The 17947-nt window shown below is 49.3% G+C and overlaps 1 protein-coding gene across 1 annotated transcript in view; it reads right to left on the bottom strand.

Moving 5' to 3' along the window:
- Positions 1–17619, bottom strand: part of LOC133354340 (PH and SEC7 domain-containing protein 2-like) — a 127332-nt gene extending 109713 nt beyond the window's left edge. The window contains exons 1-3 of the mRNA XM_061571099.1: positions 17499–17619; positions 3326–4040; positions 918–1874 (exon numbers count right to left, since the gene is read on the bottom strand). Coding sequence (XP_061427083.1) covers positions 918–1874; positions 3326–3924 — 1556 coding nt within the window. The 5' untranslated portion in view covers positions 3925–4040; positions 17499–17619. The remainder of the gene's footprint in view (positions 1–917; positions 1875–3325; positions 4041–17498) is intronic.
- Positions 17620–17947: the final 328 nt, after the last annotated feature.

The raw sequence follows: 17947 nt of genomic DNA on the forward strand, positions 1-17947 counted from the left end.
AAATATTTAATTTGTTTTCCCTAAACAGTGTAAAATTTTGGAAACATTTTTTTCACGAACATTAATTATCTCGCACAACGAATCTGTGCAAAATGTCAGCTCGATTGGATCACGGGAAGTGGGTTAAAAACGACCGAAAGGTTTGCACGGTCGTAAGCAAGCAAGCAAGCACGCAAGCAAGCAAGCGAACTTAATATAAAGGATTTAAAAAGTGGAGAGAGTTAAGAGCCAAGGCATCGGTGAGACCCGCACGATCGTGAGACCCGCATGATCGTTGCGGGTTAAGGTAGCTGGCAATGATGAGGTTAAGATATAAGATGAGAAAAAACAGGACGTTGTATGCCCAACATACGCCTATGTCAAATATGTCACAACATATATATTGTTCGTTTTAAATAGCACATTAATTCACACACTCTCATGCCAGCAATGAGCTTCCACCAAACCCCCCTTTGAAATATGGTTATTGTTCCTGCCTTTATTTTATTTTACTGGACATTTTTTTTTACCCGGTAGTATTTTAACCATTATAATTTCATCACTGTTAAGACTCATTGTCGAATTTTTTTACAAATGCTAATTTAAGAATGCCATTGTGACTATTATTGGCTCTTTTTTCACACCCTCACAAGTGGTATTACATCTTCATAGAGCCTTGTCTGGTTATAGATTAATCATTAATGTTTCATTTGTGAATCATGGGACCTCAACGGTCAAATCAATGAAGACTTGATTTATGTAAAAAGGCATTCAAAAATGTATTTAATACATAGTTTGCCTTAACATCACTAACTAACTCAGGTTAAAACCAAAGTAAAATTAATCATGAAAATTCGTATTGGATCCAACGAATTCAAAACCAACAATTCACAGGTCCAGAAAAATCACACAATCATGTTAATTGAGAATGAGCTCACCTCACGGATAGCGATAATCCTGGCGAAATCTCTCCCTGCTCCAAGTCCGCTGTCACGCGACTGCTCAGCACGTTTTCCGAGCGGCTGTTTGAAACCGCCGATTGATGCTGGGAGATAACCTCGGCGCTGAAAACACTGGTCAGGCCTCCCTCTAAGGCCCCTTTCTGCCTGGCAAAGGCACGGTCGGGAACGCTCGTAAGGCTCACGCAAGCCGGCGACGAAGATTTTGATCGTCTCTGCTCGCAAGAGGAATTCACGTCGGCGGCGGTCAATGAGCGTTGTCTTTCCCCGTCTCTTTGGCCCGCGTCACCATCTGCGTCATGAACTGCTGGGACCGTCAGAACCTCTTCGGCCTGCGTCACATCGGAGTCGCCGCTCCTCGTGTCGGACGAGCCCTCTGCGGCCTTCTGCTCACAGACCGCCGAGTCCGCAGAGCTATCGCCCTCCGTCCTTCGCCGGGCGTCGCGAGGCAGACGCAGCGGCGACGTCCGCTCGTCGCTCCGACCCCGCGGCTGAGGCGAGCGGCCCGCGTCGTGCGGCGCCGACGGGGGGGACAACGCCCGCAACGGAGCACAGGTGCTCGGGCTGCCGGCGAAGTTCAGAGCAGGAACTGGCGAAGTGTCCGAAGCGTCCATCATCCACTCGCGAACCCCCGGCGTGAGCGTCGCCTCGGAGAAATCGAAGCAGGGCTCGTCGTCGTCGTCGTCGGCGGCGGCGTTTTCCGGCTCACCAGATGGAGGGGCGGCCGAGCTGAGAACGTCGAGCGAGTCCATGCTCGAGTAGGACATTCCGCGCTCGTGGTGAGCCTCTAGGATGCTCTCAGCATCGCGGCTGAAGGCGTCGGTGCTGGGATCTTCGGCACAAATGACACCGCTGCCGCCACCGGCAATGCCGGCGTTGCCGCCACCCTCTCCTGGCACCAGCTCCACGCTGCGCCGGATCTCACGCATCATGAGGCTGCAGGGGAAGGTTGCGGTGTTAAGTGGTGTACAGTTCGCATTCAATGATCCAAGCCCACGTCCCTGGAGATCCATGAACTGTGACTTCTGGGTCGCGATTTTATTCAAGATAATTTTAGTTTTATTTGTAGTGTAACATTCTCTTTTATGGAGAGTTATGTTCACTCCATTAGTTTCGAGTTAATCTGCAATTGCAGCGCTGTACTATTCAGTGACAAAATTTGTGGTACTCTTCCATGCTGGTCAGATGTCTTGGAAGAGGTGAAAGCACCCTCCATGTGCCTTGCCACATGAAACCCACCGACCAACAAATAAACCGTAAATAATTAATTCTTATGCATGCAATTAGATGAATGTATCACGAGTGTAAGAATCAATTTTAATCAATTGAATCGATGTATAGATCTGTTCCTTGCCTGTACCGTGGCCCCCTGGGATGGAGCAGTGGCACAGTGGTTTGCGCACTGCTCTACGAACCCAACGACCCAAGTTCCATTCCCGGCCACGGCTATCATCAGTCAGTGGCTAGCGATTCCCAGTCCTGGACACCTCCGTTTATCAATCCACACTAACCAGCGTGGTGAAGTATGGTCAAACAACCCCAGGAATTACTCGGCGAGGGGAGGCGACTGGCAAACGGATGTACAATTACATTTTTGATTTGAAGCTTTCGTGACTGCGGGAATCCATACTCTTTGGTTCTTTCGGTAAAGTCAAAGAGTACAATTACATTTTCTTATCTCGACTGAAAAGTGCATCACAGTGGATTTTGATTACCACCTCAGGGAGGTAGATTTATTATCTGATGTCATCTTTTTTAAACATTGCTCTCTGAAATTCCACCGCCCCCCGCTCCCCCAACACTCCAGGTGACAACACGTGATAACATGTATTTGCAATAACGGGCAAACGTTTCAATATGCATAGCGGTCATAGCAGAGTGGTGGCACAATGGTTAGCGCACTTCACTAAGAGCCTGGCAACCAGAGTTTAATTCCTCGACAACGAGTAATATATTCTTGGTTCTTTCGGTAAAGTGTGAAATCCACACCTGATGATGATTGCTTGTGTTGCAGTCGAAACGTCGTGAGAATTTTATTGTTTTATATTTTTATTATTTTATTATTTCCCTTCTACGTGACTTTACCGAAAGAACCAAGAATATGAATCCTTGCAGTCACGAAAGCTTTAAATCTAAACGAGTAATATTCGAACTGGTATCGGGCGGCGGCACTGATCAGTGTTGCTGTCTTTCCCCGCACCTCCGATTAGCACGGTTGGCTAAGTACGGTGCGAAAGAAGTTCAACACAACAAACGTCAAGTAACTTCGACGACCCACAAGGCAGGAAGATGCCTTCATTCGGCGGTCGATCAATCGTGTCCTGCGATAACGATGACGTTAAGGATATGTACGTATCTACGTAAGTAAATGCGGACGCCTCTCGTACCTGGCCAATCCCCCCTCTGCCGTGGGACCCTTGTTGGGGCTCTCCGGGCAGACGCGCCCAGGCTCCACAAACACCTCGTCCTCCAGGGGCACCTCTCCATCCTCCTCTGCCGCAGCGCTGCACTCGTCCTCAAGCCTCCTCTGTCCGCTCGCTTCTTCCCCTGCGGCCTCCTCTCTTGCGGCGAGCGGCATCACTATGCTCAGTCCAGTCAGCTCCGCCGGCCGGGGTCCCGTCGCACCAAAGTCAGACTGCACGCCAACTGCCTGGGTGTCCGAAACACGTCTGACCTCAGCGTGTCCTCCATCGATGTCCCCCCTCGGCTGCTCGGAGCTGCCCTCGCACGGGGGATCGTCTTCTTCTGAAATGACGAGGGAGTCTAGTTCGAGGCAGCCGTTGAAGTCGTCCGAGTGCGATACTTTCCTGTCCTTCGAAGGAGCGCTTCCGGTTGCCCTTACACGGTCACCGTCGGTCGCCTGCAATTGCTCCAAGTCGCCGTCTTCATGGCTGCGGATGCTTGGTGCCAAGTGAGTGGGGTCACCGTCGGCCTGGGCCGTGATCAGGGATTTGTTATTGGGCTGAACGGCGCCGGCCGTGTCCATGCCCTCCGCTGCCGCTTCGGTCCCGCCGTCCGTGTTCGCGTCCTCGCTGCCGCCGTCCCTTTGGCTCACGTGCGTATCCTGAGGCTCCGCATTGAGGTTTGACTCCCGCTGGCCTGCTGCTCGACACGGACAATGTGACGATGTCACGTGATCAATCGACGTTCATGCCAGCGTCGTAGTATTAATAATAATGAGTGAAAATAATCACCGGAAGCAGCATTGCCTTCATCACTGTCATCGGCACCATCAACAGCACCAGCAGCATATCAACAGCAGCAGAGCATTCCTCATCATCAGCAGCAGCAACAATAGTAGCAATATTACCTTCATCCTCGGCCGGAATAGGAACACCAATATGTAAACGTAGCATTGTCTTATAATTATCAGAAGCAGCAAGTAGCAGGAGAATCACTGTGAAAGTTATACAATCACAGTAATTTAGTCACATCAACCACATTTATTATAATTTCACGCTCATCACATGTATTTTATCACTGCCGTATTCTCACCATATCCAACCAATAGAAGTAATTTGGCACCATTAGGGCACAACTCACGTATAAAAGTAATGTTGATATTCTTTCCCATTTTTTTTTCTCGTTCAGTTTTTTTCTAACCCACTGTTACAAGACCTTGATGGGAACGCCGTGCGGTGCTGATGAAAGCTCATGCATTATGCATGCTCGCCCGTATTGACGTGACCGACACCCTCATGTGAAACGAGTCACGTTCAAACAGGAAATCATCCCGCTGACGGTTCGTGGAAGAACATCCACTGAAGTCCGGGCTACAATTACACTTCCTTCCCGAAGGACGTGACACAAGTGCCGGTCATCATCGCGGCCTCAGTTGCAGGCCCGGTGCTGCGTCGTGCACCCGTGTTGCCGTACAGGGACAGCTGCCACTAGGGGGTCCCCTTGGATAGACTGCAGCAGGGCTTTTAAATGGCTGAGATGAATAATGGCTGCTTTGAGTTGCTGAGGAAATTAAGCGGCCTATAAAAGCGGGACCTTATCCTTGATTTCTGGGCATATCCGTCTGGGTTAGTAGCCAAGAAAAATAGTTCCGCATCAGGCACATGACATCAAGAATACCTCTCGCTATGGCTGTGGTTTGCAGTCACATGCCTAATCCACTCTACCAGAGACCTTGGCAACATTCCGTGGGAAATTAAACCTCTGCTGCTCAAGACGGTATAAAGAGATCTAACAAGCGTAAACATGTTACTGTACACGAACCGTCTCGGTCTGGAGGTACGGGAGTACAGTCGAGAACAGGGATTACCTGGCCCGTGACATTTTCTGCGCAGTATGGAGACGGCTAATAAGAAATATGTGAGCATCGCTTTCGGGGTTGTTAAAATAATAATAATAGGATGGGAACCCGTTTCCAGTGGTATCTTAGCAATGAACGCACTGGCTTAAGAATCATGAGCCACTTTCAACCGCCGTGCCAACAAGTGCGACTTGCCAACCATCACACACCAGTGTGGAAGCTCCCTTTCGTTTCTCAGTCAAAAAGAGACCGCGACGTTTCCTTTGAGACACCACTTTAACGTCGCAAATCAGGACTGTACCCCTATTTTACTGGTTCGAGTCCACGCAGTTATCGGTAACCCTAAAAAAAACGTTTTAACAACCATTATTGCATTCCACGCCGAGCTTCCTACGAGTTAGAATAATTAGTTTTTCCTATTTTTAGGAGTCTCACGAAAAATATATAAATGGGCGGTGGACAAGGCCTGGCCGTAGCACGTTCACCGTTTGTTTAGATTGAGCAGCCACCCTGGATCATATCGAATTAAAAAAATACGAGCCATGTGCTTCACTGTGAACGTCAAAGCCCCTTTAACACGTAGACTTTCGCGACCAATATCATCCATAATACAGGTTTTTTTGGGGGGGGGGGGGTTAGATTACATGACAAACCTTACTAATTGGCTGTGTTGGGTGGTGGCGGGTTTAACGGCACGTTAATACATTTAGGCGATCTAAACCTAAAAAAAACCTGTATTATGGTCAAAGATCCTATGCCGTCAGTCACAAAAACGAGTGCCATTGTGTGCCGATGTCATGGCCCGAATTTTCTAAATGAGACGACAAATTACGAATTTAGGATTTTACACGCACGCGCGCATAATAGCAATCATTGCCGCGACTGCAACAAAGCCCTCCTGTCGAAGGAGTCATGAGACTCGGTGATGGTTTCCTCGGTAAACAGGCGTGAAAATAGTAATATACAGATGCGGTATATCCCAGGACAAAGATGCGCTATCACACCAGCAAGCTGAGACGATCCATGGTAGAAACTGCTTCCACCTAAGGTAGCAAATCCTTACTTGCACTGATGTATTTATATGGCCAATGAATTAATTAGCTGATTTCCAACTAATTTCATTTGGTTGTCACATCATTCACCGTTATTGGCTACATCACGATATTGGAACCGCAAAATTAAATTGATGCCCCATCAGGCGGTTACCGACAAGGTCAAATACCGGTGGTCTCGGGCCAGCGTCCTTCACTCATTTTCAGAGGGGGGCCACTTTCGCCGATAATACATCGTCAGTGCAAGGGCCGCCACAACATGTGACACCATTGTTGGGTTTGACAGCAGCACGATGATGATGATGATGGGGGGTCAGTTTAACACGTAGATTGTAAATGTTGTGGCTTGGCTCTCCAACGCACCGGTGTGCTGTACTAGTGTCGAATTGGCCACGTTCTGTTTACGTGACAATACCAATTGGCTGTGTCGGGTGGTTGGCGGGTTTTAACGACACATTTATAGATTTACGCGATCTAACCCAAAAAAAGTAATATTAAAAAATACTTTTTTAAAAACACGCTTTCATGAAATGTACCGTACGAGTAATGGCAGAACTCCACGACTCCAGGAAGTGGCCTCGAGGCTTGCCACAACGTAAGGGGGACCCCGTGGGCAATTACAGCCAACGTCAGTTGAGCGTGGACAATTAGAGCCAAGCCGAAACATAACATATAAAAAAAATTGTTAAAAAATAATTGATTTATTTTAAAATGATAGAATATAGTATTGTCATCAGTATGACATAAGTATACAAGTTTGCAGTCGATACCATATTGGGAAGTGGGTTAAAATTGAGTTACAAGATTTGAGGATACAAGTGAGTTAATAGAAAGCTTGTAAAAAGATTGTTTAAAGATATATATATTTAATGACAGAATATAGTATTGTCATCAGTAAGACATACGTATACAAAGTTTTCAGTCGATACCACATTGGGAAGTGGGTTAAAATTGAGTTACAAGATTTGAGGATACGACAACAACAGAGTGAGTTAATAGAAAGCGTGTAAAAAGATTGTTTAAAGATATATATATTTAATGACAGAATATAGTATTGTCATCAGTAAGACATACGTATACAAAGTTTGCAGTCGATAACACATTGGGAAGTGGGTTAAAATTTAGTTACAAGATTTGAGGATACGACAACAATAAAAGCGTGTAATAAAATAAAATAAAAACTCAATTTTGAATGATGGGTTGGGGGGGGGGTTCTCAACATTTGTGAATTGTCAAGGGCCGCACTAAAGGCCACCAAGGGTCTGCCAGTGGCCCACGGGCCTTGCAATCAAGAACGTCGCCCATGGGCAATGAACCTGTGACATGGGTTGAGAGCCGGTCCAGCTGGATAATGGGACATCCACTACTACTCCCAGGTCTGCCATCTAAATGAAAGCGATATTGTTTTGTCTGTTCAAAAGTTGATAACATAATTACACATTTCACACACGTAAATGTACGAAGCGTATACACGGGCGTTCTGCACACAAGGGTTTTATGCGGACTTTATAATAAGCTGCTGGGGCAAGTGTTTGATAGCGAGGCACACGTGGGAGTCCAGCACGACACACGTGAGGGGGTGGTCAGCACCACGCCTGGCCGCCTTTGTCTCCCCCAGCTATGAAGTTAACACAAAGCCCCGGGAACTCATATTCTTAGGTTTTTTCGGTAAAGTCACATAGGTGAAAAATTACAATTTATAAAAGTAAAATATAAATAAAATAAAAATCACGACGTTTCGGAGGCAACACAAGCTTCCGTCTTCAGGTGAAACCGTCACAGCACGATTGCTGTATCAAGACCCCGTTCCGATAGCACCTGGCACGGAATCGAACTCCGATTGCCGAGATTGATCGGTGTGAAACCAGTTGCACCACCTACTCCTGCAGCTGATACAACCCTCTTCACGGGTTTACGCCACACACCAAGTTAAAACACCCAACACACAGGTGCGCTCCACTGTACACCAAACATATAAACACGCGCGGCATGAGCCGATCTTCGCCACAGTTACATCACCACGGCACTTTGGTGCCAGGCAAGGTGCACTTTGAAGCCGCGGGGGGCGTTGGAAGGCTCGCCCGGATGGCGACCACGTGTACACAAATCACACGCACGCACGCACACACATACACACACGGGACACACCAACACCCGAAATTCGCCACGAAGTGACTGACGGAGACGTCACCACGGCGCTTTGGTGCCAGGCCACGTGCACGTTGAGTCCTGCGTGAAGTGTCGAAGGCTGCTTCGCTGACGGGAGGAGGTCTCGGGACAGAGCCAGCAGGTGCCATGGGGTGATAACTGGGTAGACGACTGGGTAGACGACTGGGTAGACGACTTGTAGATCACTGGGTGATGCACCAAGCTGTAGCCCCTAATGTGCCAACACGTACAGACTCTTGCACCTACCTGGAGCCCCGCCCCTCCACTCCAACCCACTGCCCCGCCTCTCAACTCCCACCCACAGCCACTCCACCCACGGCCCCTCCACCCACGGCCCCTCCACCCACGGCCCCTCCACCCACGGCCCCTCCACCCACGGCCCCTCCACCCACGGCCCCTCCACCCACGGCCCCTCCCCTCCACTCCCACCAGCCCCTCCCCTCCACTCCACCCCCACCAGCCCCTCCCCTCCACTCCACCCCCACCACGGCCCCTCCCCTCCACCCCCAGCCCCTCCCCTCCACCCCCAGCCCCTCCCCTCCACCCCCAGCCCCTCCCCTCCACCCCCAGCCCCTCCCCTCCACCCCCAGCCCCTCCCCTCCACCCCCAGCCTCCACCACGGCCCCTCCCCTCCACCACGGCCCGGCCCCTCCCCTCCACCACGGCCCGGCCCCTCCACCCCCAGCCCCTCCCCTCCACGCCCCTCCCCTCCACCCCCCTCCCCTCCACAATCGGCCCCTCCCCTCCGGATATAATAAATAATTCATCTTTTTTTTAATTGACTCGCGTACATATAGACCAGGGGTCGGCAACCAAAATAACAAGAAGAGCCATTTCTTTCCAATTCGGTACAAAATTTTGTATTTCAAGAGCCGCAATGCATCTGAGTACATACTGTACATACGTACATATCGTCAAGAAGCAGCCCGTAAAGAGCCGCATGCGGCTCCGGAGCCGCAGGTTGCCGACCCCTGGTGTAGACCAACTAGACTAACAAAGAGACCCACGGACACGCACAGAGACACCCACAAACAAGCGCAGAAACCCAGACACACACAAAGACCGATAGACACGCATGGAGACCCACAGAGACACATCGAGACCCACAGATCTAGCGAGGGAGTGGGAATCATTCGTGAGTTCCCCCTGTCATTTATTTCCTGCCCTGCTCACAAGTGCTGAGTAACAGGTGCGTCTCATCACATTTTGTTTTTGTTACAGACGAGGCAGAGCTCGAGTGAAATGAGAGAGACAGCTGAAGACAAGAGGCAGAGATGAAGCAACGGTGACATTTGGTGGCCTAGGCACCACCCCTGTACCCTCCTCACGCCGGCCCTGGAGGTAGATGAGAGAAGAGAGATACGATTGAAACTATAAACATTGTTATTTTATCCGGTAAGGCCCACTGAGCTACCATAGCTCTTTTTCAGAAGCGACCTGGCCACAAATGATAGCCTAACAAAGTGGCTTATCACGTGGACATTTATAGCGTAATGTTGATTCCAAATGTGGAGGGAAAAACCGGAGGACCCGGAAAAAAATCCACACGACCACGAGGAGCGAGAGACACGCAAACTCCAAATATACAGCAGCAGGCGTCAGGGTCGGGATCGAACCCACGACCTCCTGTATACCAGGCGAGGTAGTTAACATTACACCACCGTGGATACAGATGATATGGAGATATCGTAAGATACATATTAAGACAAAACATATACAGTATGGAGGTATATGACACAAGATAGATACGTACGAATAATAAGCGATTTAATGTGAATTAACTCGTTATGTTAAATTGATTATGGATGCAAGCAGAATATTTTGTTCACCCGCATTGTTTTCGTGAGTCCAGGCACTAATGAGCTACTTAGAGCCCACGGTCTTTGCTTCGTTTACTCTGGCCGAGGGCCGCTGCTGCTGCTGCTTCTACAGACCTGCCACAGCACAGAGAGCTCGGAGTTAAATTATGCACGGGCACCGATGTTAATGCCCACCTGACACTTGAATTAAAAGCTGCACCGGTCTGTGCCAATGTGAAATAAGCATAACCAGTAAAAACAAAGTTTTTCACTATAAATCCTTTATATGCGTGGCGGCTAGAGTCCTCTCGTCCTCTGGCTTGAGATGGCTGCCACCTATGGGTCAGATGATTGTCTGCAGTATTAAACAATTGGTAATTAAATATTTAATTTGTTTTCCCTAAACAGTGTAAAATTTTGGATTTTATTTTTCACGAACATTAATTGTCTCGCACAACGAGTCTGTGTGCAAAATGTCAGCTCGATTGGATCACGGGAAGTGGGTTAAAAAACGACCGAAAGGTTTGCACGGTCGTAAGCAAGCAAGCAAGCACGCAAGCACGCAAGCACGCAAGCAAGCAAGCACGCAAGCGAACTTAATATAAAGTATTTAAAAAGCCTTGGTTGTTTTTGGGTCAGCGGCGTTCACGATTCTCCATTGCAATCAGTAGTCCCGTCAGTCAAATTACCTCAAGGTATTAAAATATTTACATACCCATGAAAGCATCACCGAGACTCGTGAATCATTTTATTTTTTGTTCAAATGGTTCCCAATTGGGCTGCTTGGCCAATTCCTACTGTCATAATTGGTTTTTTACCCTTTTACCTGGAAACAAAACTGACACCTCTTTTACGAGGAGTCACGTTTGCATAGACCACAATACCTGCAGTCATAATGCAAACAAAAAACATAACTCTGATAATGTATGCACTGTCCTTGAAGTTGATTGGTCCACATCCGAGACAGCTTTTCTTAGAGCTTAGTCTCACAAGTTATGTTTTTTGTTTGCATTATGACTGCAGGTATTGGGGTTGATGCAAACATGACTCCTCGTAAAAAAGGTGTCAGTTTTGTTTCCAGATAAAAGGGTAAAAAACCAATTATCATATTTTTTACTGGCAGAATTCCTACTGCCGTCAACATCACCATCATCAACAATGGTCAATCCACTGCTGAATGAGAGCATGCCGCCAAAACGCCGCCATCCCAAGCGATCCTGCGATGGAAGAATCCACCGCGTGCCTTCACACGACCTGTTTTCATCGCTCCATCTGTGTGGCGGATGTCATCTCGAATGGAGTTCATAACAACAGGCACGATATGTGGTGAACTGTGATTACTAAAATAAAAAGTTAAACTATACAACTAAACTGCAAACTGTTTTTTATTTGACCAGGTAAGGCCCACTGAGCTATATAGCTCTCTTTCAGAGGCAACCTGGCCACAAATGATCTCATTATAACGTGGAGATTCATAGCGGCCGAATAGTCTAAATGCATGCTTCTAAATGTGCAGGGAAAAAACGGAGGACAAAAACAATCAAACTCCAATTATACAGGCATCAGGGTTGGCGAAGTAGTTAACATCTCGCCACGGTGGCGCCTTGGGTTAGTAAATTACGGTAGGTTCGTTTTCCCAATCCCATTAACGAGTGGCTGTATCATTGTAAGCAGCCAGAGTACACAGAGAAAGCCCACGCATACGATGCGAAACATTCAAAACCTCCGCATAAATAGATGACAAGGCCACGCTCCAGCCTTAACACCTGAAGCACGAGAAAAGTAATATTGATTGAATCGCAGGCATAAACTGGCAGTGACGTTTGCCGTGACCTTGCTGATGCAATTCTCAAAATAATGAGCAACCATCGGAACTTAATTAGGACTGTGCCTCGATGGCCCCAGCACTGATCCAATGGCTGACGAAGCTGCTGTCGGCACACTCACGTCCCAGGATGATAATTCTGCTTCAATAAAACTGCCATCAAGATAGATAGCAAGCCATGCCATTCATCGAGGAGCTGGCGAGCATTAGGACAATGCCCCAAAAAGTGTCTACTTGTTTTGCCCGCACACTGGAGGCTGCTGTGGTGTAATGGTTAGCGCGACCGTACTAGCAGTCCAGAGGTCGCAGATGCAACTTCCTGACGTGGCACTTAAAAAGCAATGAGTTTCTTAAACCCCCAACTCCATTGTGTCCACACACACAGCAGCAGTCGCTTGCAAGCGGGGTGTGAAACGTGGGGACTCCGAGCTCTATCAAGACGTCTGCTGAGTGTGAGAGAGTAAAATGTCCAGTGGAGGCCCTTTGGCCAGCTTCACGGCAAGCGGATTGCAGGGCTGCACCTCTGCCCGTTCACATCCCATTGTGGCGCTTGCATTAAAAAGGTGGAAGAGCAAAGCTTATTTGACATTTACTTCTCTTGCATGTGCGTACGTGTGTGCTTTGAACTTCTTTCTGAACCGTACACAGCCAACCGTGTATTTACGCTGCTGGACATATTCTACCGTTCCCTCTGATGGATATCATGGAAAGCACATGTACAACCGGTTTGTCATAACAGATGTAATAACTTACAGCCCTTCATCAATCCACTGCTGGATGAGGGCCTCCCCCAAACCATTCGTGAGGGTTGTTTTAACCAAACTTAACCACGCTGCTCACTGTCGCTTGGTTAAGCAGGGCAGCACTGCCCTCTATTGCCAACAGCGCCTACAACACCCGACTTTCTGTGTTGGTGGTCGCCCATCCAAGCACTATCCAGGCTTAAGCCTGCTTAGCTTCCAGGGTTTGACAGGATTGGGTGCATTCCAGATGATGTTTCCATCGCAGGGTAGACAATGCCCCTCAAATAGATTTCGGTTAATTGCACAACAAGCTTTTATGGTCGAGATAGCAGTCAACGAAATAATATAATGCCGTAGAATAGGTCAATTCAATATTTATTATTCATTAACCTAAATGAGGCTCATTTTACTAAACATACAAATTCACCGCAGTCTCAGTCCCACATGAGCTGTTCCAGATTTAGCACGTAGGTCCACGCTCGCATTGATTATCCAGTAAGCGATGTCATAACTCTGCCACTAATGTCCGTGTGTGCATTGGTCCATGCGTGGGTGTTTATGTGTTGCGTGGTTTTTGGCACGGCACGGGCTAGAGAAGAGATTGAATGGTGAGGTACGAGTGGACATGGAGCTGAGTGGACTTGCCAATGACTGACGCCAGCGGTGTCAAGATCGGCCTCTGTGGAAGAGGCTCGTGAAGAACGCTGCTGCTGCTGGGCAGTTGGAGGCAACAACGGAGGGCAGAGGAGCGATGCTCACAAGGAGCGCCGGGTGGCTAAACACAGCAAGTTGGCACAATGGGGGTTACAGTGGGGGTCACAGTTCGTGCATCGGCCAATCATCTCAGTCGGTCGACCGCATCTTGCCAGAGAGACCTCGACACTTTTCGTGGCCTCAACGTGCACATAGCCTGGCACAAGCGCTGCGGTGACACCACCGTCACTTCGTGGCGAATGGCGGATGTTGTTGTCTGTGTGCGTATCGGCAGGTCTGTTTTACACAGTTGGCTTAACATAGGTAAAATATATGTTAGTGATAATCGTCATCCGCGATCAATCCCCTGCTAACCCTAACCCCAAATTATCCAGCTTCCTCACAATCCCGCGATGCAACAATGGATCTGCACGCAATCTCATTTCATCATTCCATCTCAGCAGTGGACGTCCTACCAGGCAATGTGAATTTATAATGAATGCTGAATTATTATTTTTAAAAAAAGTCGTCTCAGTCTCCTGCCACTGCATCTTTGGCACCAAACTAATATCCTGTCTGTGCACTGCATAATCGCTATTTCACACACACGTACATACGTCCCGTCCCCCCCCCCACAATGTACTGTACATACCGTATAAACAATGACAGAGAAATGTAATTAAAAACCATTCCACAGAGCTAAACTCCAGGTGGTGCAATATAATCAAGCAAAGCAACACTCGTCAACGCGACGTTTCAGGCAAGCAGCCAGCGGAGTGTTGTTTTGTTGTTGTTGTTGTCTGGAGACCAGCGACGAGCTGCCGACAGATGGGTGACTAAAGATGGCATTTAAAAATAAATTACAGGCCTCTTTGTCAGTCCACACATTGCCGGACGAAGGCCTCCCCCACTCCGCGCCCGTCACAGGCGGTTGCCTGACTGTGGTCAGTTTGCTGATGGCACCTTGGGGACTGTCCCTTGACCTCCTGTCGACGAGCCTTCGGCACTGCACGTGGCCTCAAAGTGCACCCGTCCTGGCACAAGCGCCGTGGTGACGCCACCGTCACTGAATGACGAATGGCAGGTATTGTGGTATTGGTGCAGATTGGTGAAGGGGAGATGGTATGTTGAACTTATTTTGCACCGTACGTAGCCAACCTTGCTAATCGGAGGTGCCACTGATGCTAGCCGTGACCCGGAATTAAACTCGGGGGTCACCATGATAGAGCTATTTTGGGTGAGATCGCGTGAAAATATAATGTGTTGGTAACCCTCCACCACCCAACACCCGACAGCCAATTAGTAAGGTTTGTCACGTAAACAGAACATGCCAATTAGTTACGAGTTCAGCACACCGCTGTGTTGGAGAGTAAACCCACAAGATTTACAATTCGCGCACGACGTTTCGCCGGTAATTACAACCACCCTCATCAGGCTGTCTACGTGACGAACCATACTAATGCGGGTTGTGGCGATGTTTAACGACACATTTATACGTTTACGAGATCCGAGCCAAAAAAACATCTACTGTGGACAATATTGATCGCGAAAGCCGATGACTACGACTACAACGATGACTACTACGTGTTACACTCGGGGTGGGGGGGGGGGTGTGAGGGGTCACCGTTGTGCACGCAAAACGTCTCGGGCATTTGACGAATCTTACCCCCCCCCCAGTGTTGCCTGCTGCGGCGACCAGCGGCGCATCTTCAGCAAACGCCGGGCAAAAAAAAAAGATCGTTCAACAAGAAGCGCTAACCCGTTGCTCGCCCCCCCTCCCGACTCAAGATAATGAGATCACAACATTACGGCGCCGGCCCGCCACCCCAATCCTCCCACCCTGCCTCTCCTCCACACCCCAAGAGAGCGCGCATTGCTTCTGGAGGAAACCCGACATCGCATTCCGATCTCGTCCACCTTCCAAGAACTCGATTCTGACTGAGAACGGGGGTCCAAACCCGCGGTGGGCGAGCGGGAAGGCTTTAACGGGAGCGCGGGATTTAATCTTTCCACAGGGGGGGGAACGTGATATCGATGGGACCTTTTTTTGCCAATGTCAAACACATGATGGAAAAAGAGGACAAGGCTTTAACCGCTCAAGCCCAGCTATTAATGCTTTGATACTTGCATCGCGTTTGAGCCGCTCACCTTTTGGCGTTCTCTGGTCTAACGCCGGCGGTGAGACAAGGTCGTACAGAAGGCTGTACGACCTCAGTTTAAAAAAAATAACGTGTAGATTATCAAAGCGTGTTTTTTGTTTTTGCATGCTTTGTGCCACAAGTTCGTCTGGTTAATGCAGACTTGGTATCTATTTGGTGATTGAGACATCTGCAAGTTGCAGGGGGGGGGGGGGGGGTGTCCCGTTCACTGCTGAATCTGGTTCTGTTTCAATGACGTGCACACGATGACGTACACGTACGTTAACAGACTACACGTACGTCATCGCACGTCATCAGAACGGGAAAGGGTTAACAAGGGGAGTCGTCTCGAAGCGCTATCCACCACCTCGGCAAAAAAGGCTGCTGGAATGAAAGCGTCGACGCGGGCAGCAGCTCCTCCACGCCGCTGCTAAGCCAGCCCCGCTCGGAAGCCGAGACCAGTTCGATGCCCGCAACAGCTGCTGCGGCTACTGGGTCATTTCCGTGGGGGGGTGTGGAGTAAACAATGTGCACCATCTGTCGGCAAGGTGGATGGGCGTACATGTTATGTAATCGTTCTTGAGAGCTTTTCTCGAGAGAGAGGGCGCTTGACCTACAATTTCACACCGGCCGGTCGTCCTGCAAAGGGGTGGGAACACCCCGCACGTCTAGCCCGCCGCACGCGACCTGCCGATCAATTCGCCGCGGTGCGCTCATCTACGCAGCCGAGTCGACGGAGGCAGCGGGGAGACCTCATCGGAATCAGAATCCGTATCTATCCTGGGGAAATTCGATGAGCCTTGAAGCTCTTTTTCACAGACGTCCGGTCGGGGCCGCGTCAGAAAGCTGTTCCAGCTGCCATGCCGGGAGATCGAACCGGCGACCTCTGGATTTCCAGTCCGTGTACGCCAACCGTTAAACCGCCAGATTCAATCGAAAATGCGACCGATTGACAGCCCTCACCCGGGTCACCCCCTTTGAAAAAGAACACCCAGATAAATATGATCAAACGGTGAGAATAAAAAAAACACAGAACTGTGAAGCCTCGACCAGTGTCAGCAAGGGGCACTTCGAGGAGCTTTCAAAGACGATGTCCTTGCAGGTACGTATCATCCAGAAACTCTTAGAAACTCTCCAATGAGGCACCGTGTACTTCGCCTACAAGGGTTTTGCCTGCAGTGTCTACATTGCCTGCAGATCCTGTGACGGTGAGCTCGGCTGCCATGGAATCTCAGCCAGATAAATACATCACCGCGAAGTAGATACCGTCATTTGCCGAAATAGGTTTGCCATTCGGCTTATAACTGAAGGAGAACATTTCGAATGAGTAGGATAAGCAACAGGTAAACAACAACAACAACAACAACAACAAAAACCCATCAGCAATAAATAATTCCTTATTACAAAAAGACAAGGTTGTTTGATGGGAGGACACGAACTGGCCTGGCTAGCGGGCAGAAACAAATTAATGGGGGTGATTAGTTGAGTGATTGCCATGCAGTGATTGCTGGTTAGCGACGCACACTGACGGGTGGCTAAATGACAATCTTTCTCGAATATTTGTCCACCGTCCGTCCTTCCGCACCGGAGTGGGCGCGTTCGCCGCACGCCGCACGCGAGGCCGCGGTGCCGAGGCACCGTCAAGGGCACCGGAGGATCCCTTCCCCCAACCCCCCCTTCGTTCGGTGACTGGCGCATAAAGAAAAAAAGGCACCAGAGATTCTGGAGAACACACATCCGCGTCTCGCCTGTGGCGGTGCGAAGAGTTGGTGGGTGGGGTGGGTGGACGGTGGGTGGACGGTGGGGGGCAGGGTGGTGGGGGGGGAGGGTGGTGGGAGGGAGGGTGGGTGGGGAGGGAGGGAATTCCACGTGCCACTTACCGGCACCTTCGTGCGCTGAGGCCTCCTGCTCGGAGGTGCCGAAGAGGAACTGGTGCTTGGCCTGGGCGATCTTGCGTGCCCGAGGGGACGTCGCCTCTCCCACCCACAGGAAGGTCTCCACCTGCACAGCGTCGTCATAACCAGCCGTCGTTGTTAGGGATCGTCCATAAATGACGTCACGCGATTTTGGACGATTTTTGACTCCCCCCCCCCCCCCCCTCGTCACACGGCGTCACAAAAAGTCAGACCCCCCCTCAAACGACGTCACAAAGCTCTGCCCCCCCCCCCAAACCATATTTCCATTTTGAAAATAAAACATGCTTCAAATCGCTTTAAACTATTGTCATTGTAGTGCGTACTTAATGTGGCGCTGCACTCTGATGCTGTAGGAGTGTTGTTATAACAATTCTATATTTATTTAAAGTTGCGCATTTTGATGTGACGTGACA

The sequence above is a fragment of the Lethenteron reissneri genome, chromosome 47 (assembly GCF_015708825.2).
Source record: "Lethenteron reissneri isolate LAM-NWPU_2019-01 chromosome 47, ASM1570882v1, whole genome shotgun sequence".
Lineage (NCBI taxonomy): Eukaryota > Metazoa > Chordata > Hyperoartia > Petromyzontiformes > Petromyzontidae > Lethenteron > Lethenteron reissneri.